The sequence below is a fragment of the Poecile atricapillus genome, chromosome 14 (assembly GCF_030490865.1).
Source record: "Poecile atricapillus isolate bPoeAtr1 chromosome 14, bPoeAtr1.hap1, whole genome shotgun sequence".
Classification (NCBI taxonomy): Eukaryota; Metazoa; Chordata; class Aves; order Passeriformes; family Paridae; genus Poecile; species Poecile atricapillus.
The window spans coordinates 2,581,029-2,604,671 of NC_081262.1; the positions used below are offsets into that span (position 1 = coordinate 2,581,029).

General features: G+C 50.5%; 1 protein-coding gene across 2 annotated transcripts in view; it reads right to left on the reverse strand.

The window, feature by feature from the left end:
• Nucleotides 1–1,835: 1,835 nt before the first annotated feature.
• XPO6 (exportin 6) overlaps nucleotides 1,836–23,643 on the reverse strand; it is a 54,777-nt gene continuing 32,969 nt past the window's right edge. The window contains exons 9-24 of one of the 2 annotated variants that reach the window (XM_058849624.1): nucleotides 22,781–22,890; nucleotides 20,538–20,646; nucleotides 19,075–19,164; nucleotides 17,002–17,071; nucleotides 15,238–15,397; nucleotides 13,545–13,637; nucleotides 12,240–12,384; nucleotides 11,527–11,673; nucleotides 10,133–10,322; nucleotides 9,357–9,512; nucleotides 8,070–8,184; nucleotides 7,425–7,596; nucleotides 6,887–7,048; nucleotides 5,169–5,267; nucleotides 3,697–3,927; nucleotides 1,836–2,497 (exon numbers count right to left, since the gene is read on the reverse strand). In XM_058849624.1, coding sequence (XP_058705607.1) covers nucleotides 2,396–2,497; nucleotides 3,697–3,927; nucleotides 5,169–5,267; nucleotides 6,887–7,048; nucleotides 7,425–7,596; nucleotides 8,070–8,184; nucleotides 9,357–9,512; nucleotides 10,133–10,322; nucleotides 11,527–11,673; nucleotides 12,240–12,384; nucleotides 13,545–13,637; nucleotides 15,238–15,397; nucleotides 17,002–17,071; nucleotides 19,075–19,164; nucleotides 20,538–20,646; nucleotides 22,781–22,890 — 2,151 coding nt within the window. In that variant the 3' untranslated portion in view covers nucleotides 1,836–2,395. Of the gene's footprint in view, nucleotides 2,498–3,696; nucleotides 3,928–5,168; nucleotides 5,268–6,886; nucleotides 7,049–7,424; nucleotides 7,597–8,069; nucleotides 8,185–9,356; nucleotides 9,513–10,132; nucleotides 10,323–11,526; nucleotides 11,674–12,239; nucleotides 12,385–13,544; nucleotides 13,638–15,237; nucleotides 15,398–17,001; nucleotides 17,072–19,074; nucleotides 19,168–20,537; nucleotides 20,647–22,780; nucleotides 22,891–23,643 lie in introns of both variants that reach the window. The other variant, XM_058849623.1, reaches the window with a different exon arrangement.

Genomic DNA, 23,643 nt, shown 5'->3' on the forward strand with positions numbered 1-23,643 from the left:
AATGGGACAGAAGGGTAGCAAAGGAGAAAGAGGTTTTAGGACAAGGGGTGGCAGATTGGAGCCTGGGTTTGGGGCACCTGGCAGCTGCTGGCATTGACCAAGGGAAAATCTTGTACTCTCAGCCCTCTGTCAAGCCAGGAAAGAGAAGCAGCATGAGCCTGGAGATCTGCACTGGGATGAAATCCCTTCAGCCCAGCTCCAAAGGGAGCCACAGCCTGTGGCAGAGGAACTGCTGGAGGAGGTGGCTGCTTCCAGTGTCCCCAGTGCAGCTCAGGGCAGGGCAGAGCTGCTGAGAGCGCCCAGGAACAGCTCAGGAGCAGCTCAGGAGCAGGGCACTGTCACCAACCACACCAGCCCTGCTCTGTGATTGCTCCTTGGACACGCAGAGCAGCGCCCATTTAAAGATCCTTCTGCACTCTGGAATAAACATTCTATAGGAGTCAAGGAAGCAAAAGCTCACAGAATTCTTTTTAAGACCCAGTAGACCACAAACCACCCCAGATGCCGCCTGGACTCTGCACTGGATGTTCCAGCAGGATCAACAAGGACTCCAAGATTCATGTGGAGACTGTGGCACCCTGAGCGTTATTGCAGGTGTGGCTGGCAGGGAGCTGGCACTCACCATCACCCACCTTCCCCTCTTCCCTCACCCCTCTGCAGGCAGCTCAGCCCTCACCTGCACAGGCTGGAGCAGCTGAGGCACCTCCTGGGCATTTGGACTCTGCTCCAGGACAGGGAGCCCAAACATCCAACTGGTGCCAGTTCAGAGCCTGGAGGCAGGGATTGCACGGATTTTCCAAACAGCATCCATCACCTCCCAATGGCAAACGTGCACAGGGAAGGGGCTTGTCCACAAAACTGAAACAGAGGAACCAGGGAGTGCTGCCACGCTCCAGCTCACCCCTGACACCTCCCAGCTGCAGCCACATCACACCCACATCTCCAAACATTCCTAGCAGAACATCTCCAGGAGAGCTCCCTTCCCAGTGCCTGGTGCTGTTCCTGCCACTGCAGCTGCCCACTTAACCAAAGGGAATTAAGATTGATTCCACAGAATGGTGAAATGGTTTGGGTTGGAAGGGACCTTAAAGCCCAATCCCATCCCACCCCTGCCATGGCAGGGACACCTTCCACCATCCCAGGCTGCTCCAAGCCCCATCCAGCCTGGCCTTGGACACTTCCAGGGATCCAGGGGCAGCCACAGCTTCTCTGGGCACCCTGTGCCAGGGCCTGCCCACCCTCCCAGGGAACAATTCCTTCCCAATATCCCATCTATCCCTGCCCTCATTCAGCCTAAGGCCATTTCCCCTTGTCCTGTCACTCCACGCCCTTGCAAGAAGTTCCTCTCAAATTTAATCTATTAAATATAAAAATGAAGACTGATTTAACACTGCTTCCTTACCAGAGACCTCAGGGAAAAGAAATCCTTCCCAGCTGCACAATCAGATATCCACAAACCCCACACAATCTGGTTCTGCCTGAGTGGTGTCTGGGATTTTACCAGACAGGTGCCACTACTGGGGCACTGCTCAGAGGGTGAATTTGAGCTCCAGGCTCCCTGGGAATGGGGAATTCCTTCCTGCAGGCACTTCATGATCGATTCAGACAAGAGTGCTGGAGGGAATGAATGGATCACCACAGCATGTGACAGAAAACACAATGAGGAGACAGCAGCAGCAGCAGAAGAAGCCATCACTGATCTGCACCTTCCAGGAGCTGCTGGACTTGTTGGGATCCTTGCTGGCTGCTCCTCATTCCTGATCCTGGGAAAAGCTGTGGATTACCACGTGTTCATTTATAGAATGACTTAAGAGGGAAACTAACCCAGCCCCAAGTTATTTAAAACAACAAAGTAAGCACTTTATTCCCATTAAGCATGTTGTTTTAGTATCACAATGGAATGATGAGAAAACGTTTAAAAAAAAACCCAAAAAAGTCTCTAAATCCCCGCCAACATCGGGGAGCTTTTCAAGGCAATTTAAAAACAAAGGGAGTGACAGAAGTGCCAAACCAGTCCCAGTGTCAGGAGCCTCCTCCGAGAGCTGGGCGGGGCAGGAAGGTGGAATGACACGAAGGTACGAATGTCTCAAGTGGTCTTTGGCGCTTCTGCCTCGTGTTTGATACGGACATGATCTCTCCAGACACCTCCAGATGCAACAAAGTGCTACAGGAGCCGAGGGAAAGCCCCGGGAGAGGGATTTCCCAAGAGTCGGGATGCCCCGGGGATGGGCATTAAGACACATCCTGCTGGCTCCGGCCTCGGGCAGGGAGAGCTCAAGGGAAGCGGTGGAGAGCGGTGAATCCAGGGCAGGAAGGCGGCCCGGGAGGAGAGGGGGAGCTGGCAAACCGAAACACGGAGCTGTTCCCTGCGGAAGGGAGGAGTCCAGGGCGGTCACTATAACTTCACAGTGCCCGGGGGCAGGCTGTCGTTGCACAGTCTGTAATAGCGCAGGTCATTCACCAGCCTGTGCACGTTCTGTGTGAACGAGGGCAGGTCCTGCAAGGGACACAACAACAACTGCTGGGAACGGCCAACAGAGAGGGGCACACACCCCGAGGGTGTTCACACATCAACACATCCATCCTGACCCGGCCTCAGCACAGGCAAATCCAGTTTCTGGGGCTGAGATGGTTTCAGAGCTGACTGCAGGGATCCAGGCTCTGCTCCCATCTCGGCTTCTCATTGTGCAGCGAGGCCCGAGAGGAATGCTCATGGAATCATGGAATCATGGAATGTCTGTGTTGGGAGGAGCCTAAACCTCATCCAGTTCCAACCTCCTGCCATGGACCTTCCACTATCCCAGGCTGCTCCAAGCCCTGTCCAACCTGGCCTTGGAAACTTGCAGGGATCCAGGGGCAGCCACAGCTTCTCTGGGTACCCTGTGCCAGGGCCTGCCCACCCTCCCAGGGAACAATTCCTTCCCAATATCCCATCCATCCCTGTCCTCTGGCAGTGGAAGCCATTCCCTGTGTCCTGTCCCTCCATCCCTTGTCCCAAGTCCCTCTGCAGCTCTCCTGGAGCCCCTTTAGGCCCTGGAAGGGGCTCTGAGGTGTCCCTGGAGCCTTCTCTTCCCCAGGTGAGCACTCCCAGCCTGGCTCCATGGCTGGATGCAGCACTAATTCCTTGCTGCCCTCCTGCCAAGGCTCCTGGGTGTCACACACTCCCTAACAAGGGCTGATATTCCTGCAGAGCAGTTGCCTTCTAGAGCCAAGCAATTCCCCCAGGGTTCCATTCCTATCATCACCCTTGGTCTCCAATTCCCATCCCCTCCCTCAGGACAGGGAGCACTCAATGGACAACCCTCAGTGAATGGAAGCAGAACCTGCTGCTCTGCAGTGCCATTCCACCTGTTTCCTCCCCACACACGAGGGGTTTGCAGGAATTGGGAGCCTTTGCAGGTACTCTGTCCTTACTGTAACCCTCAAACATCTGGCCAACAGCTGGAGCGAGATTTAGGCAAGGACCAGAGCATCCCATTTGGGAACATATCTACTCCAATAAAAACTTCCTCCAGGACACATTCCCTGACTCCCACAGCACCCTGCAGCCTGAGGGATGAGCTGGCAGCTCTGCTACCTGCAGTGAGAAATCCTTGGCTGGGAATTGCTGGGCACGGAAGTGTTGGGAACAAAAGGCCTGGAGACATTCCCAGCTGCAAACTGGGAACACCACAATGCTGCAGGTCCCCTCCTTACCCTGTCCATTTTGAAATTCCTCCCCAGCACGTTCTTCTGGTTGGAGTCCACGCCGTCACAGCTGGCCAGGAACTCGGGCAGGAAGGCGGAGTAGAAGCCGTCGAAGTCCACCGAGGCCATGTTGTAGGTGGCGATGCCGATCTCCTCCTGCAGCAGGTCGTGGGATTTGTGCACCAGCACCTGCAGCAGCACGTTCACAAACTGGAACAGCATCGTGGTCCTGAAGATCTTCTGCACAGGGAGAAGGGCACTGGGTTAGGGGACTTCACTTCTCCCATGGGAGGACAAATCCAGCAAGGACAGAGCAGCCCCGGCCTCAGCGGAATCTGCAAACTCTGGTGAGTGCTGAGATGATTTTTTTCAGCCAAGTCAGACCAAAAATGGCTAAAATAAGCTCAATTAGTATCAGCTTGAAAGTTAACATTAGATTTGGCCAGACTTACATGGTTTGGGGTTTCAGGGACACCTCAGAGCCCCTTCCAGGGCCTAAAGGGGCTCCAGGAGAGCTGCACAGGGACTTGGGACAGGGATGGAGGGACAGGACAAGCTTTACACTGCCAGAGGGCAGGGATAGATGGGATATTGGGATGGAATTGTTCCCTGGGAGGGAGGTGAGGCCCTCAGGGTGCCCAGAAAAGCTGTGGCTGCCCCTGGATCCCTGGAAGTGTCCAAGGCCAGGCTGGACAGGGCTTGGAGCAGCCTGGGACAGTGGAAGGTGTTCCTGCCCATGGGAGGGGGCTAAAATTAAGTCAGCTTTGCAATCCCATTCAGCCCAAACCATTCCATGCTCTGACCCAAGTTTTAAGTTTTGATGCCACCAGCATCAAGTCCCCCTCCAATTCCAGCCAGGTGTTCCCTGCACAGTGCTCCTGGCAGCCAGGGAATGTGGTCAGATGCCTGGAGTCAGCCCCAGGCACCTGTGAACACAAAGGGCTGCCCTTCAGGTGTGACCAGAGATGAGAAAGTGAAAGCTCTGCTTTCCCAGGCTGACCAGATTCCCTGGATTCCAGATTTAATCCTTCATGGTAGCAGCTAAGGGGAGGTTACAGGGCCTGGAGGATGGGTCCAAAGAGAGATGGAGACTCCCACATGGCAGTGACCTGGGAATACTGGATACCTGCAGCTGCCCAGGTGGGAATGCTGGAGGCACTCACTGTCCCACTGATGATCCCAATTCCTGCTTCCCCAGACAAACCTCACTGTCACTGTGTGTTCTCTGCTCTCCCTCACTGTCAGAGGAGGGAACACATCCAGGCTTTGTCTGACTGGAGCTGGGATCCCTCCCATTCCCAGTTCCCAGAATCAGGGGGGTGGGAACTCCATTCCAACCTCCTGGAACAAGGCAACAACCCAAAGGCTGTTGCACAAAACCCCCAAATCCTGACCTGGACTTCCCAGTAGTTTAAAACCAGTCCCAGGACAGCTCCCACCTCTCCCCAGGCCCAGAGAGCACAGGCTCAGGTAGGACCCACCTTGTGGTACAGCTTCTGCTTCGTGTTGAGTGTCTCCAGGTAGAAGAGGTTCTGTTTGAACAGGTGAATGTCAGGCTGCAGGAAAGACTGGCCAAATGCCTGGGAACAAAGCACAGTGGGAGGAAGAGGATGGAGACCTGCCAGGTAAAACAACAGCATTTTCACAAACCCCTGGGAGCCTCAGTGCAGCAAGCCAACAAGAGACAGTTCCAATCACCTGTGCTGCCACCAGATCCGTGGGAATGACATTTTGGTGGGAACAGGGGCACATCCCTGCAGAGCAGCTGCTAAGCTGGGCCCACTGGGAACAGGCAGGCCAAGCTGGCACTGGAGAGGGCCAGGGATGCTGAGCCCAGCTCCCTGGGCAGGCAGGCTGCTCAGGAAGGGCAGGGCTGCTCCTCAGGGATGTCACCTAAGGCACCACAGCACGGGGAACAGAGCAGTCTCAGGCAGGAGCCCAAGCAGACGTCATTGCCCTGATTTAGGATTTGGAGATGAGCCCTGGGAGCCAGGGCAGTGAAGAGCCCAGAACAAAACCTGCTGGACCCTGAGCTGGTCTGGCAGGGCTGCACAGAGTGTGATCAAACATCTTTTCTACCCTGAACACCTCCAAAACACGGGACAGGGGGTGAAGGTGGATGAGGTCAGCTCTGTACAGAGACAGCAGGATTTTAACAGCTCCTCTTCAAGGCCTTGTGAACAGAAGGGTTTATTCTCCCACATGATCCATTTATTGTCAAATGGACAAAAATGACCCAGATTTCATCAAGACTGAGCCAGTTCTGGCCTTAGATCTCAGGTGGAAATCAGCACACAAACTATTAATATCCCCCACACAAAGCACTGCCTGTGGGGACACTTAGAGAACATCAGAGTTTTGTATCAGAGCAACAAGAGCTGAGGAGTAAAACAAGCAGTGCAGTATTGTCACCCAAAAATGAGATTATTACATAAATATCTTCCAGAATGAGGCATTCAAGAGACTTTGGAAGTGTTACACAGCTACAGGTGAAAGAGATGCTTGCACAGCCCAGCACAGGAACCAGCCTGGGTTTCATTCACACCAGAAGGTGGCAGGAGAAGGGAAGGCCACAGAGAAACAAGAGCCAGTTTATGTCAGTGCAAGAGCTCCCTCTCCACATGTGCACCACAGAGGACCCAGTTCCTCCAGGCACTCCAAGATGGGGAAACTCTCCCAAAGTCCTCCCACCTGCAGTCTAAGGTGATCCAGGAATTGCAAGGGAACTCAACTGGCCAGCTCTGACTGAAGTAACACACGGAACAGTCTGTTATTCTTAAAAATGCCAATGTTCCAACCTGAGAAGGTGCTGTGCCTGCCTTCCAGGGCCTAAAGGGGCTCCAGGAGAGCTGCAGAAGGACCTGGGACAAGGGATGGAGGGACAGGACACAGGGAATGGCTTCCACTGCCAGAGGGCAGGGATGGATGGGATATTGGGAAGGAATTGTTCCCTGGGAGGGTGGGCAGGCCCTGGCACAGCTGCCCAGGGCAGTGGTGGGGTCACTGTTCCTGAAGGGATTCAGAAGCTGTGTGGATGTGGCACTTGGGGACATGGGTTAGTGGTGGCCTTGGCAGTGCTGGGGCAATGACTGGACTCAGTCTCAGAGGGCTTTTCCAGCCTTGATGATTCTGTGATTCTGTGTTTAATGAGCTCCCCTGCAGGACAGCTTCTGGGGAGTGGTGGGAATGGCTGAGTTACCTGCATGATGGCACTGAACTGGGCTTCATTCTCCATCTGCTCCTCTGCCACTCCCCTCTGGACACTGGCCAGCACACTGGATTTGAAGAAGTACCTCCAGTTGTGGTGCAGGACCCGGAAGAGCAGCTCAAACAGCTCTGCCTTCACATCAGGGGATGAGCGCTGGCAGGAGAGGGGCACAGAGCTCAGAGCAGGCTCCTCTGCTGGGATCCCACCCTGGGTCCCACCCACCCAGGGCTCTGCAGCCAAGCTCTTCTCCTGCAGGAGCACCAGACCCAGCAGCTGTAGGATCCTGCTGAAAACACATGGCTGACTCTGAGTTGTACCTCCTGCTTTGATCACCTCCCTAATTTTAGCTTCTCTTGAAATCCCTGACAGAATCCTCCACCCACCCTCCTTCCAATCCCACTAACTACTCCCCCACGGGGTGTTTTCCCTCCATACTTTCAGCTCTTGGAAATCAAAGCTTCACTGCTGCCACCCCCTCCTCCAGCAATGAATTCCCATCCCCTTCCCTGCCCTGGGAGAGCTTCCCTACCTCTGCAATGATGGGATACACCTGCTCCATGCACAGCGAGATCACACTGGGCAGGAAGGGTTTGAACACCTGGCCTGGCTCCTGCACCACCACCTGCAGGATCTTCAGGAACTTCTCCACCACCCGGCAGCCCGTGCTGCCCTCGTGCAGGATGCTCTCTGCCAGCTGCTCCCTGGGACACAAACAGGCATTAGCAACATTCCCAGACATCCAAAGGCTCATCTGCATTTCTGGAAAACAGGTGATGCCTCTAAAATTCTCAATTAATAGTGGGCAAGCACATGAAGCCACAAAAGGGAGGGAGGTTGTGACTGAGGGCTGACACACTCCTCTCATCAACAAAAGATGAGTGAGGGGACACTCTCAGACCTTGGGCAGGAGCTAACAGGGAATGTGAGAGTCCAGTTCAACACCCCACACAGCCAGAGAGGCTGTGGGAGAGCTGGATTTGCACAATGGCAGGTATGACTGATGAGCATGCACCATGTCTCTCCAGACTTGTTTTCCTCAGGTTCAGCCCTGGGATGTGACAAAAGTCTGGCCACAAAGGCTGGGAACAGCCCTCTTTAGGGACAGGGAGCTGAGCAGCCCCTCAGATCAACCATCCTGAGGGGTAAGGAAGAAGTGACCAGTGTTGGGCAGTACCTGGTGAACATGTTCAGGAAGGTCTGTATGATCTGCTCAGTGAAAGGCACTCCCATCTGCACCCTCAGGCCTTGGAACAGGGTGAGGAAGAAGCTCAGCATCTCATCTGTCACATCTAAGAGAAGAGAAAAGCAAAAAGAACATGTCAAGGAAACATCCAAATGCATCAATAAGTCTTTTATGTGTCTGAAAAAGTCTGAAGTTTGCTCCTCCTGTTCAGGGAACCCCATTTACTCCTGGGAATTTACCAACAGGGTTGTCTGAGAAACTGAAACCATGAGCTGGCTCCTACAGGGCTTCAACATTGTTCATCCCCTTCCAAATCCTGCCAGGGATGACAAGCACAGGCAGCACCCAACCCCTCAGAACAACCACAGCAAGGCCTCAGTGTGCTCAGAGAGAGCTCAGGGGCAGCTCCAGGCCCATCTCAGTTCTCACTGCTCATACAGGGTTAACAGGAAACACCAGCAAATCCAAAACATCCACACAGCTTGGGGTGGAGGAAACAGAATCCAGCTTGTTTTTCTGGCAGGAGCTGAGAAGACCCTTCTGCCTTCAGAAGTGAGCATGTGGTGATGCAGTGAGCTGCTCTGATCAGCACCCAGCTGATCCTTCATCCATCCCAAAAAAGACAGGATAACAAAGCTGGAGCTGCTCAACTCCTCCCTCATCACACAGCTTTTGACTGCCAATAAATCGCAATTGATGAGGCTGCCAGCCTGTTATGAACACAGCAGCTCCCTGGAGTCACAGCACCTTTGCTGCTGCTTTGGATCCTCTGCATTTCTCTGCTTTTGTCTCCCCTCTACCCCATCACTGAGAAAATCCCACCCAGCTCCAAGTGGAACAGGAGGAAGCACCCTGATGTGACACAAAATGCAAGCTGCTGGCCAGAAGGCTGCCAAGTGACAGCCCTGGTCCCATCTCAGAGGAAAAAAATCCTCAAATCCCACATGATTTCAGCAATCTGATGACAACTCTTCCTCTTCAAGCTTCTGCAGAGAATGTAAATGGCAAGTAGAGCCAGAAAGGGTATTTAAAAGCTTTTTTTTATATTTTTTTTTGTGCTCAGGACCAGCTCCTCTTTGAAACTGTGACAATCCTGCCTGGATCCTGGCTGGCAGGGATGCCCCTTCCCTGCTGTGGCTCAGCCCAGCTCTCCCAGCACACCCAGGCACAGCAAAGCCACACACTCCACACCCACACCACGACTCTGTGCTGCTGCTCTGGGTGTTACCAGGAGCTCAGAAAGCTACTCACAGCATGACCCCTGGCCTGAGGTTATACCTGACTGATGAATGAAAGCTGGGAAGAGGGCTAGTGAGACCTGCACGGATTCTTGCAGCGACTGATAACAGATCTGCCGGGACTTGGTGGATTCTCCAGAGACACTTTCTACAATATCTTCCAGAACGCTCAGTGTCTGGTGGATGATCACTTTGGCTGCAAAACAAGAGAAGTGATGCTTCTTGCATGTGCTAAAACTGCTCACAGGTAAGAGGAAGAGAAATTAAGCTCACACACAGAGTAATTAAAAGAACTGATGTGTGACACTGCCAATTTCTGAATGATTCCTCAATGAAAAAACCCAAAAAACACCCAAAACCAGACCCAAAGCATAGACAGCAGTTTCCCTGCACCCCTGCATGGAGTTTCCTTGCATTCCTCCCATATTAACAAACCCTCTCTAGTACTTCCCAAGTCTGGAAGGAATTCTTATTTTTCCCCTTCACTTTTTACAACCATGATCTTTGTTAATGCTGCTTCCAGCCAGCATTTCTAACACTACAACATTCTGTTCAGTATTCCCCATGCAATCCTTACTGTTTAAACTTTTATCCCAACCCTGACCCCACCCTCCTTAGGTGGAAGTTTACAGGTGACCTGGGATGAGAGTGCCCTGTACACAGCAGAAAAGCCTCTAAGAACAGAAAGAAAACACAACCTGCTCCTTCCCTGCTCTCCCCAAATGCGAAACGTTTTCTCAGCCAAAATAATTCCTGGCAAATCAGCTTAATGACACTCCCCAGTGCAGGAGGAGTGAGCAGGACACTGGTACTTACTGTCCTCCATCTGCACCTTCCTCTGGGGCAGGCTGGCCGTGGCCTTGAGCTGGCGGTAGTCCCTGGTGAGGGCGGACACGAGGCTGGCGTGGTTGGTGGAGCGCACAGCCCACTGCTGCTCGCTCTCGGGCAGGTTGGGCCAGGGCAGCAGCAGCACGTTGGACAGAGCCCTACACACCAACACCTGGGCCTGGGAGGGACAGGAATCACAGCCACACAATGGTTTGGGTGGGAAGAGTCATGGAATGGGTTGGGTGGGAAGGGAGGTTAAAGCTCATCGTGTTCCACCCCTGCTTTGTGCATTTCTGATGTGTGGGAGGCTCTGGATGAGCTCTGCAGAGCTGCCTGGACACTGAGGAGGGATTGCAGCTCCCAAAACACCCACACAGGGACATAAACCCCGAGCTCCTGCTACCCACAATGAGATGTGGGAGCAGAAAGCCACCTACAAGAGCTCAGACAGCAGCAGGGCTGGACTGACAGCAGAACCATTGAATCATGGAATGGTTTGGGTTGAAGGGACATTAAAGATCACATAATTCCAACCCCCTGCCATAGGCAGGGACACCTTCCACCATCCCAGGCTGGCCTTGGACACTTCTAGGGGTGGATTTGGACAACTTCTCTGGGCAATAACAAGCAAAGAGACAATGTTTTAACTTTTTTTCCAAGTTAATTTTTGCTAGAGCACAAGCCTGGAGTGAAGTGCCATTTTATGGCTGTCCCAGACACCAGGGGTGCTCACTGTTCAACAGCATAACACGAGCCCAAGTGAAAACCTCCAGCTCTGCAAGGAGAGGGACAAGCAAAGCTCCAGGGTTTAAGGCCTGGAAGCAGCTCCCAGCTCTGTCAGCTCTTCCCTGCTCCAGTAAATCTCTGGTGTTTATAAAAACAAAGCTGATTTTACTTTCACTACTCCTCTGGTTTACATGACGAGCTTCTGCACTTGTGCAACACTTTGTGCTTCCTTGCCAGCACACAACACAACATATCCCAGCACTGTGGCTTTTCAGTACTATAAATGGAATATATTATTTACATTGCTTCTGCAATATAAATACTTAAGTTTCACAAAAAACTCTTTGTGTAGGTCAGAATCAATGTGCCTGTACTGTCAGGGGTACACAAGAGTGGTGTTTCAGATATAAAGATGATGCAGAACTGGGGATGGTGTCAACAAATGAGAAAAGAATCAGATCTAAGAGGTGTTTTTTTCCTTGTGCTGTTCCTTGAAACAGATCATTAATTACAAACAGTATCACTGTAATTCCTGGATATCCACAATACAGAGATTGCTGCTGTTCCATGTGATTTTTGAGGTTACCCCTCCCCACCTGAGGCACATCTTCCCAAGGACACGTCATTTCCACGTCAGGCAGCTCTGACCAACTGACCTTGTCGGGGAGGCGCTGGGCAGAGGTGTCAGTGATCCTGTTGAACACTTTCTGCACGGCTGGGATGCTGATCAGGAACACCGGGCGCACCGTGGTGGCCAGGGACACCAGCAGGTGACACGCAGACAGCAGCAGCTTCTCCTGAACCTGGGAGAGAGAGAGAGGGGTCAGTCCCAGCAGCACACACAGCCAGGGGCAGCTCACTCAGCTGCCAGGACCTGGGAGGTGCAGCCAGGGGGGTCAGGCTCTGCTCCCAGAGAAAAGGGACAGGATGAGAGGAAATGGCCTCAAGCTGCACCAGGGGAGGTTTAGATTGGATTTTGGGAAGAGTTCTTCATGGAAAGGGTGGTCAGGCATAGGGTGCTCACAGCAGAGGTGGAGTCCCCACCCCTGGAGGGATTTAAGAGCCGTGTGGCATTTGGGGACAGGAGTCAGTGGTGGCCTTGGCAGTGCTGGAGGTTGGACTTGATCTTAGAGAGCATTTCCTAAATGATTCTATGATTTATTTGTCAACAACAGCATAGCTGAGTTCCCTGAATACCACAAGAGAGACAGAGAGACTTCCCTGCTTTCAAGCCATAAAATCATTAAACAGAGTTTAAAAGCCTTTAAGTTGCTTAAGCTTGTATTACCCTGACCCCCAGTGCTGCTAGGACACTTCCCCAGCTCCCAGGGGAGCAGAGAGCAGCCCCCAGCCCCCAGGGAGGCAGTACCTTGGAGCTGATGAGGGGGGTGATGGCCTCCAGCGCCGTGGACACCAGGGAGATGAACTGCTCGGGGTTCTGCCGGTGCACCTCGCTGTAGAACTGGGCCAGCCAGTGAGCGTAGGCCTGCAGGGCTGCCAGGGACTGGGCATGCCTGGGGACACCAGGGGACACAAAGAATGGTGTTTCAGGCAAATCTGGCAGAGTGGTTTGTAAAAAAAAATCCTCACTGCTTTTTTGGTTTTGGTTCTGGACCCACCAAGGCAAAGGTGAGAAGTGATAAAGCCAAGTTAGCACCAACTGGTACCTGACTGTAACCACACATAATCACACTTTTATCTCGTGAAGATTGAGTCAGGAAGTTTCAAAGGTATCCCCCAAATGTGTGACAGTGCTGCTGTCTCAGGAAAGCATTAGAAAATGGATCACAGGTTTCTTCAGGGACAGGGAAAAGGGTGAACCCTTGCTGACAGATCATGGAAAACACCTCCCCAGTTGCTGTGAACCAGAAAAACCATTAAAACAACATTTTAGTGCACAAATTTCAGTGCCATTAACTTGAGATTAATAGGAGAAATCCCATTAGTTATACAGAGATATGGTGAAATCTAGTGGGGGACTTTGAGGAGCTGCTGAAGGTGCAATTACAAACCAGAACAAACGTTCAAACCTTAAATTCTGCTCACAGAACTCCAGCTGGCAGGGAACAGGTTTGTGCTGCACAGCCTCAGCAAGGGAAGGTCCCTAAAAGTCTGTCACAGAGGTGATCTGTGACCAGCAGCACCAAGATTTCACACTGAATGTCAGGCAGTTGTTTGTCCCAGAAATGGCTTGCACAGCTGCAAGGCTCAGGTTTGTCTTGGAAGATGAGGATTTGAAACCCTCAACTGGGAAAAACCTCTTTTACCTGAGCCACAGACCTGATTTTGGCAGCAAAAAATCCATCAACTGGATTTACAAATAAACTGCACAGTACACAGTGGATCCATTTCTTTAAAATATCACTGCTGTAACACTTATTTCCTCATTAATTATCCTGCTTTTACAGTCACCAGCACAGGGCACAATCCCAATTTGCTCTCAGAGCTGATTTAAGGGGCATTTTTTCTTCTCAGTACAAACATGTTTTCCTTTAAGTGACCTGGGTACTTCCATTAGAGGAAAGACAGGTCTAAAATGCTGGCAGCAGCCTTGACTTTGATCAGCTGGAAAAGGTGCTTTCCTGGGGAGCTGCCAGCAGCAGGAGAGGCTGTTTCCCAGAGTGTCTGCCAAGGAGGGGTGTGAGCAGCAGATCCAACCCTTCCCCACACTCACACATCGATGAGGTCAGGTTTCAGCACGGAGGGAACGGCTGTTTCGATGTTGTACAGTTTGATTTGGGATCCATACAACGTCACTTTCACCAACCTGCAGGTGCAAACACACATGACAGTGCAAAGGGATTGTACAAATCTGCTCCAGTACCTGATCTAGGGCAGCTCTTCTCTGGTGTGTGTCAATATTTAGCTAATACACAAATGAGATTTTGACTATTTAGCTTAAAATAATTCAGAGGCTACTGCAGTGTTTGGGATAAAATGGAATATGTCAGATGTTCCTGCACAGAAATGAAAACACAAAACCTGTGTAAATGCCCGAAATTCTGCCATTTGTAACTATGTGCTAATTTAGTATCTTAGAGAAGAATAATAAAATGTCTGCCCCTTCCACTTTCACAGGTCTTTTCATTTAAGAGAAGAATAATGGAATCATCAAGGTTGGAAAATACCCTGAAGATCACAAAGTCCAACCATCAGAGGAGGTTTTGGTGATTTAGTTTTGAAAGATACAACTCTAATCAAACTCTGTGTTATTTCATTGCCTCACAAATGCAGATGCTGGAACACAAGTCCCTCCCTCAATGTTTTCAAGTGACTGAATTTATCTCACTCCAACTCCTACCATGGCAGGGACACCTTCCACTATCCCAGCTTGCTCCAAGCCCCATCCAGCCTGGGCTTGGACACTTCCAGGGATCCAGGGGCAGCCACAGCTTCTCTGGGCACCCTGTGCCAGGGCCTGCCCACCCTCCCAGGGAACAATTCCTTCCCAATATCCCATCTTTCCCTGCCCTCTGGCAATGGGAAGTTATTTTCCCTATCCTGGCACTCCAGGCCCTTGTAAATGGTCTCTCTCCATCTTTCCTGATGGCTCCTTCACTTACTGGAAGGGGTAATCAGGTCACTCCTGAGCTGTTTCTTTTCTAGGCTGAAACAATCCCCATTCTCCCAGCCTGGCTCCAGAGCAGAGGGGCTCCAAACCTTGTGGCCTCCTCTGGACTCTCTCCAGCAGCTCCACATCCTTCCTGTGCTGGGCCCCAGGGCTGGAGGCAGCTCTGCAGGTGGGGTCTCACCTGAGCAGAGGGGCAGGGAGCAGAACCCCCAGCCCTGCTGCCCACCCTGGGGGCTCAGCCCAGCACACACAATCCACATTCTGGCCATCAAATTCCTTTCCTCAAGCTCCTCACAGCAAGAGGAGGCAGAAAGAAGCCTTGTTTGTCACTGTGCCTGCAGGGTGACAGTGGCTGTGATGCCTTGAGAGGCTGCCTGGGACAGAGGCTGGACAGTGTTAAAGGAATAAAGTGGGTATTTATTAAAAACACCTTCAAAGGATCACCTTGGGCAGTACAAGAGCCTGGCCAAGGCTACACCCAAGGTGGACACCTGGTCATGAGTTTTCACACTTTTATAAATTTTGGTTCATTTCCATATTGGGATAATTGTCCAATTCCAGCTCCAGGTTCTGCAGTCCCATCCTCCCAGACTGCTCTCCTCAATTTGCTGTTTACACTTTTTGGGCCTGAAGCTGCAACTGTGTCTTTGGTTCTTGGGCTGGAAAAGGATTGTTGTGTCTGACTACACTGAGGAGAATTTGCTAACACGTGATATGAAGTTCAGAGTTACACAGTAATGCAGTGCAGAATCTGGAAGATCTGAGAGCTACAACTGAAGGCATCAGCTGTACCCACCTCTCCACCACGGTGAGGGCGTCGTTGAACCTGGCGGCGAACACGTCCCCGGTGAAGTACTCGGCCAGGCGCCCCACGGCCTGCAGCAGCGAGCTCAGGTCCCTCAGAGAGCAGTGCAGCCTCCTGCAGTCATTCTCTGCTGTGATGTTCAACCTGTGACCTGCAGGGACAGCACAGCCCATCAGCAACACAGCCACAAATCAGCTTTTTTCTGATAGCTGCCCCCCCAGGGCTGGAAATTCCTGCTGGTGCAAGGGAAAAAACCCACAATTCTGATTAATCCCTGCAGCTCTGGGGATGGGAAACCTGATGACAAAGTGACAGGAAATGCAAAGTTTATTCTAATTGCATGGCAAGTGTTCTTCTGAAATGAGCTCAGCACTGGGTCACAGGTCAGAGGGCAGCACTGGCCAAGGCACTGCAGCACTGGAGCTTGGGAAGGAAGCTCAGCTCTTCTGACAACACTTCAAAGCTGATAAAGATGTCAACGACTGTTTCAGCCTTTTACACTTTCATTTTCTTCTGTATGGTGTTAATTCCTACACAAACAGGAGTCTTTCTGTTTCCTGCTGCCATCAGGAGTATTCCCAGCTCTGGAGAAGGTGCTTTTCCACGTGGAGAAGGTGGTGCTTTTCCACGAGGAGAAGGTGCTTTTCCACGAGGAGAAGGTGCTTTTCCACGAGGAGAAGGTGCTTTTCCACACATGGAGAAGGTGCTTTTCCACACATGGAGAAGGTGCTTTTCCACGAGGACAAGGTGCTTTTCCACACTCCCTCTGCTGACTATAGTTCCAGTGGTCCAGCAGCAGATTTGGGACAGAGAATTTGTGCCTTCAGTTCTGATGTGAGGCGTGTTGTGCACTTCCATATTTCTCAGGTACAAGAAACACTCTGCTAACGAGATTTTCCAGCCCCACACAATCCTCCTGCTGCTCAGGTGTGGACACCTGGGCCCAAACATTCCACAGCTTCTACTAAGAAAGCAAATTATGTTCTGCCACACCACCTCTTGAAGAAGATCAGATTTTCTTTCCACTGACTTTATTTAATCTCAGCTCAAGCTTTCAGCAACAACCTCTCCATTTTGTGCCATCAATACAAACACACCATCCTGTGCCACGTGCTCTGGGATGAGCAGGGAATTGGATCAGAGGCTCACTCTGGTCCCTCCCAACCCCAGCCATTCTGGGATTCTGTGCCATCACCCAGGGCTCAATCCAGAGCTGCACCTGGGCTGCTGCTGCTGCTCCAGCCCCCAGGACAGCTCCAACACAGGCTGGTGCCACAGCTCTAAACCCCTACACACTGCTTATCCTAGGGCTGAAATGGTCCTAAAACTGGGAATATTTTTTCTAGAACTGGCATCATTCTGCCATGTTCAGCAGTATTGGAGATGTGACAGATTCCTTTCCTGGTCCCACCAGGGAATTTCAATACTACCTTAAGCTACAGCCTCCCCTCAGGCAGATCTCACTTCTGCTGTTCCCCCTGTTTCTCAGGAAGGAGCTGTAGTATTTGGTGCTGCACACCTGCTCTTAACACCTCTGGTATCTTCATTTCAAATTCCAGAATAAGAGAAGAACCAAGCCAATAAGAATAAATCATATTATGGGATTTCTGTCTGCTGCTGGAGTTTAGCTACTGAGCCATGAGACACCACACAGGTTTGGATCATCTGAATATAGAAAAAACAACACCAAAGAAGATCTAGTGGTTTTGCAATGATGAAAGAGTGGGGAGCACAGTGTCAGAGGGTGGTTATTACCTGTTCCTGAAGTGACCACGAACTGCTGGAGCCCCAGATACACTTCCAGGTTATCCTGCAGAACAGGAAACTGAAGAGAGAAGAGTTGATTGTGATCCTGGGGCTTGGCAGACAGTAACACCCAACTACTGATTGCTCTGCCAGAGCAGAGTTCTCTCATTTCTCCCCAGTGCCTTCAGACAGACATTTGGAGGAAGGGCAGGATGAGCTCTGGGCTGATCCTGCATCCCACAACTTCCAGGTCCTGACAGCTGTCAGGAAAACAAAGATGAGTCCCTTGAAGGCAGCTCTCCTTTGCCTCTAACCCCAGCAATCAGCCTGACAAGATAATGTTCTGACAGTGGAAGTGAGGGCACAGCACTGGCAGCACCAGGAATACACAGCTGGAGGCACAACCCAGGCCAAGGAGCAGAGGAGTGGCAGAGTCCTGAGTGCAGGAGCTCTGTGCTCACCCACCTCACCTGCAAGTATCACCTTCTCAAAAGGTGGCACTGAAAAATCTCCCAAAATATCATGCAACCACAAAGTTGAGTTCAGTGCCTCTACCAGGGCACAGAAGGGAAGCAGTGCAGCACTCTGCCAGCACACTGCAGCAGCTGAAATTCCATGGGGAAAACAGCCAAAGGAAAAAAACACCACAGTCCTCATTCACCCCAGTGTGGGAGCAGTGTCAGCCCAGCTCCATCACTCAGCAGTGACAACAAACATGCCAGGTCCTGCTCATACTTCATCTGAAGAATATTTTCAACCCTTTCAGCCTGGCACAGCTCTATTTAATTTCTGTTGGGGAAAATGGTTGAAATTGGTGGTTGGTTTTATGGAAGTTTTCTTGCCCATCAGCAGAAGGAGCTGCAGCCTTTCCTTGCCCAGCATGGGATGGAGTAATGGCAGCTGCTCTCCACTGCTTTAATTATTTACCACTGCTGAAACTCCTGAACTAACCACTGCACTCACCAGCCCTGCAGCCACTGGGAAAAGCACTGGGAACTCCTTGAGAGCCTCCCACATCCCCCAGTCCACAAGAACGAACAAGGAACAACACAGGGCTGAGGAAAACAACACTCCCTACCCGGCTTCCAGCATGCTGTGCCTAATTAACAGTGGAGTATCTTTGCATAACTGCCTGAGGGGAGTTTACAGAACCACAGAGCCTTCCTCATGTGAATGTGTTACTCCAAGGAAGCCACATGCTCTGCTCCATGGGATCCATCTGCTCCCTCAAACACCCGCTCCGCTCCTCGCTGCCTCGCGCTGACTCACGCTGAAGCTGCACAGCAGCCCCTGCTTTTGTTCCCTCCTTCTAGTGACAGGCTTCTGCTGCTTCCCTGCCTCAACAAAAACAGCAAAGGCACTTCAGGCCAGGCACCTTCTGCCTCTGCAGCAGCACGGTGTTCTCTGCTCCCTGGGAATACACTTCAGAGGTTGAGGTGTGCAGTGGTCCCAGCGGGATTAAGGCACTTGCTGAGATCCCACTGCTGTTATTTCCTTTTCTCCTCACCCTGTAAAAACCCACCTGGACTGCTCTGAATTCTGGGCCACATTTCCAGCCTCAAGATCTCCTTCTCAGAATTGTTATGATGCTACAAACCCAGACAACTTTTACACCACCAAAGGCAGTGACACAGCAGCTGAAGAGAAGCACTTACCCAGATCAGATCTGCTTCCCAATAGTACAAGGCCTCCCTCCAGCATCTTAATCTAACCTTTAATTAAAATAAAGGCTCCACTCTCTTTAAAGCCCTGTTAATGACACTTATCTGCCCAATTCACAGCCCTGCCTCTGAGATAAAGGCCAAGACAAACAGCACAGAGGGGTTGCTGCCAAATGTTTATGCTTTGAGAGGTGGGAACTTCTAAAGAGTGTCCACCAAGCTGGACTTACGACACCGAAGCACTCTCTTCAAAAAACACCAATAAATGCAACAAAGCATTGAAGAAACAATTTTTTATCTTCAATTTCTAATCACCCCTTGCCATGTTTTGCATCCAACCCCAAATTTCCCTGGTTTTTTTGGGCACTGAGGCAGCTGGTGCTCATTCCACATGGCACTTTGGGCCTGGGGAAGGACTTACGAGTGTGGAGAAGGCGTGAGTTGGCAGCAGCTCCATGACTTTGGCCACCACTTCCAAGCTCTGGCGCAAGTACCGCTGCCACTCCGTCTGCTGCTGCAAACAAAAGGGACACTGGGGTGAGCACAGCCCTTCCCAGGGGAACAATGAGCTTTCAGGACACTGAGAAGGGAGGGACAGGAGGGAGAAACCCCCCCAAACCAATCCAAAGCAGCATTTGAGAGAAATGTAACTTGCACACTCCACTCAAACTTATTTTCATCTAGAATTCATTCTGTTTTCATACAGAATTGATAAAACTGGGGGGACAGTGCAGGAGGAGGGAGGGGAGAGAGTGGCAATAACTTGATAGGTGAATTAAACAATTGTTTTAACAAAAGACTCTTTCCATGCTCAAGTGACTGAGAAAGAAGCTGCCTGTTACCATCATAGCCCAAACTTGCCATTAATATGAGAAAGTAAATAAGAATATAATATAATTATATTAATTAATATAAGGAAGTAAATGAGTAATAAAAAAACCAAGAAACACACAAAGCAACATAAGCAACAGAATCAATAGCACCATGTCCTGACTTAATTTTGTCCTAAAATAATGAACTAAAACCCTTTTCAAGTTTTATACCAAAAGCTTAAAGTCTTGCAAGGATCATCATTTGCCATCCTGTTTTGGAAGCATAAGGACACCAGGACTGCTCATACCCTTATTTGTGACATTATCATCATCATGGAAAGGCATCCAAGCACCACCATGGTCTTTACAGGGGTATGACAGCTAATTATCCAGGTGACACCAGTGTCAAATGAATCAAGAAAATAATTTACTTTGCTTATGAAATGGTGCTGCTATCAAGCTCAGAAGCTGTGATGTGACCAGCCCCCAGCATTCCAGAATTTAAAAATCTGTCTGATCCTATTTGTGATGAGATTCCCTCTGCTCCTTCACCTACCCTCTTGTGACAGCTGACCTGCCCTTCCAGGGCTCTGGCTCCACCTACTCCACTTTGATATTTATCAGCTTCAAGATGATTTTTATCAATACCAACTTAGGAGAAATAAGCTTAAACATAAGCACCAACAATACACAGCTTCAAGCTTTTGCTTCTGAGATATTTTAGCATTTAAATTCCCAAGTGACCATCAAATTAATTCCAAACTAATTAAACACTCTAAATTCCAAAGGTGTCCAGAAATGGGCATCTAATACCTCTGACAAGCAGAACATAAGGATATAAATTTTTTTTCCCCCCAATAAGAACCAAATGACACCCAAAGGTTACATCTTCAGTGTGACTTCTTGTGAAGAGCATCTGAAGCTGTTTTTGAGCTCAAAGCTCACACAGAAGGGAGGGGAGAAGCAGGTGTTTAGCTCAAACTCCCTAGTGCAAGCTCTGGAAAAGCCACTCCAGGTATCAGCAGTGCAAAGGTTCATGTGTGGCCCTTTCCTGTCCAGCTCTGCTCCTTACATCATCATCCAGCGTCTCGTCATCCAGCTCCTCCAGCTGTGCCTGGTTATACCTGAACTGGATCCGGTTCAACACCTCTGTCAGCAACAGAACCAAAGCATCTTCGTACCTGCAGCCACCAGGGAGACACACAAAGAGTTGGATAAAACCCTTCCAGCAAAGGAAACCCAAAACAAAAGAGTTACACCAAGCAGCTCCTGGGATTCAAGGTATCAGCTCATTTCAGGTCACCTGTAAGGAAACAGCCTTGGCAATACCCAACATCCCTCTGCCTCTGGAAGGGAAAGGGAGGACTGTCAGCAACAGAAGCAGCCCCAGAGTTCAAAACAGGAAAAGCAGGAGCAGCTTGCCAGGAACAACACCAGGTGTCCACAAGCAGGAGGCACCAAGAGCCTCCTGGAGCCTGAGCTGTCCAGAGCAGCCTCTGCTGCTCTGCTCTGGCCACTGAATGAGGAACAGAGGAACCAGGGCAGTTGTTGCTGCCTCAGGTGGGACCTTGAGCCTGTCTGTGCTGCTGTCTCCTTCCCCACACTGAAATTCAGGCCCTTCTCCCCTGAAACAAAGGCTCACACTGTAACACTGAAGGCACATCACTAAAATATCCCTGCACCTCTGGGAGCCAGGGAGCTGCAACACCAGAGAGCCAACACAAACAGTGCCAAGCTGCAAACTCAGCAGAGCACACAATCACCCCTGGTGCCACAACAGGAAACTTCCAGGATTTCAAGCAGGGTTAGTCTGATTTCTCCTTGAAAAATCTCCTCAAAAAAGCTGGGGTCTCATTAAAAAAATCCTGGTTTTTTTTAGGGAAAATCAGGTGGGAAAACCAGGCATTAAAGAAGAGTAACAGACGCAGAGCATGACGCAAGGCAAGTGTCAGATGTGCCAGTCAGCTGTGCCAGCAGCCAGGCAGCTGCAAGGTGGTGTAACCCTGTGTTTGGCAACTTCTCCAGTGGTAAAAGTGGCACTTTGTACAAAATACAAAGTTTCTGAACCACAGAACAGGAAATTTCCTCTGTGCCCTTGTGGTGTAACCACTGCCAGCCTGCCCAGCTCAGAGTTCCCACGGCTCAGGGTGTGTGGGGACATGGAGATGTCAGAGCTGTCACAGAGGACAAACAGCACAGCCCCAACCACTCACAAGCTTTATTTATGATTTTTTTATTCTGACAGACCTAGAGACAGCTTTTTGCTACAATTTTCTCCATCACAAGCAGGTAGGTACAGAAGCAAATCATGAAGTTCCAACCCCAAAATTTACTCCTTGAGAAATTCAAACCCCACAGCTCCCATGCTGAAAGGAGGAGCTGTCTGCTCCAATAGTAGTTCCAATTTTCCTTGTGATTATGATGCCAGGCTGGCTTTTAAAAACCAACTGCTGCTATTCAGGGTGCTTAAGGGGAAGAATCTTCCTTCTGCACTTAGCAGAACTAAACATGGCACAAACCATGGTGCTGTTAAACCTCACAAACCTGAACAACTCACCAGGATATTCACCAGATTTTTAACGTGGCAGCAAAGAGACCCTTCTCAAACAAAACCCAGCCCTTTCAGGGTCAGCATCTGCCAAGGAAAAGCTGCCAACCACTGTTGTAATCAATACACACAGCAGTAAGCAAGTGCAACTTTTAACTGCCAGGCTCATCTGTATTTCTCAGAAACACATCCTCTATTTAAAGAGGAAATTTAAAATCCTAATTAAATAAAATTTGTTTCCTACTTCATTAATTAGTTGTATGAGCTGTGTGAACACTAAGTAAGCAACTTGTGTTGTAGTTTCCTCTTCTGATTTGTGCTAAAATGTGCTCCAGTTCTATTTTAGACTACAAAGCTTCCTTCCTCTGCCTGCAAGGTTCACACACAACATATGTAAGTGACAGTTTGTCTACCCAAACCTGCTCAGCCTGAATTCTTGTGAATGAGTGTGAAGCACTGAGGTTTATGTTTTTTATACTTCATGATTTTAGAAAAAGAAAAGACTCACACAGGATTTGCTGTCTCTTTGTTGCTGTAGGAAAAAATTCTTCCCTGTGAGGGTGCTGAGGCCCTGGCACAGGGTGCCCAGAGAAGCTGTGGCTGCCCCTGGACGCCTGGAAATGCCCAAGGCCAGGCTGGATGGGGCTTGGAACAACCAGGGACAGTGGAAAGTGTCCCTGCCCACAGTAAGAATGAGTTTTAAGGTCCCTCTTAAACCCTTTCCATGATTCCAGGCTGTCCCACCCTGGCAGCCCCCCAGCCCTCACCTGTTGAGCACTGCTTCTTTGTCTGCCAGGCGACTTTTGATTTTGCTGGTCAGATAGTCCAAGAAGAGTGTCCAGATGTCCAAGCAAGAAAAGTAACCTTCATGTGTAGGCTGAAAGACACCAAAATTCCCAATGAGTACTGCAAGCTATGGCAAGATGAATTTCACACAATGAAAACAGGAGGTAACATCCACTCCAATCCATGGGAAGAGCTTCTTGCTTTACTGAAACAGTTCTAGGATGTCACTGGAGAGATTCAGAGCTGTCAAAAGATGAGCAAGAGCTTTTGTACAAGGGCAGGAACACAGGAATTACAAGGCTGGCCTCAGCATTAACCCATCTCATGGCTTGCTACACCAGCTTCCAGCATTCCAGGGCCTAAAGGGGCTCCAGGAGAGCTGCAGAGGGACTTGGGACAAGGGATGGAGGGACAGGACACAGGGAATGGCTTCCAGTGCCAGAGGGCAGGGATAGATGGGATATTGGGAAGGAATTGTTCCCTGGGAGGGTGGGCAGGCCCTGGCACAGGGTGCCCAGAGAAGCTGTGGCTGTCCCCGGATCCCTGGAAGTGTCCAAGGCCAGGCTGGATGGGGCTTGGAGCAGCCTGGGATAGTGGAAGGTGTCCCTGCCATGGCAGGGGTGGAACTGGATGGGTTTTAAGATCCCTTCAACCCAACTCATCCCATGATTCTGTGATGTGATAAAGCTGTTTCCCTGTTGTTATTCCTGTGTAAATGGGGCTGAGTTGCACTGACAGCTTCTACAGGAAGGCAAAACCAACCTAAAGCCACGGGGCTTGCGGGTTTTTAATACAAAAACTGAAAGCTACAAGAAAGCCACAGACTGAGGACAAAGAACAGCAT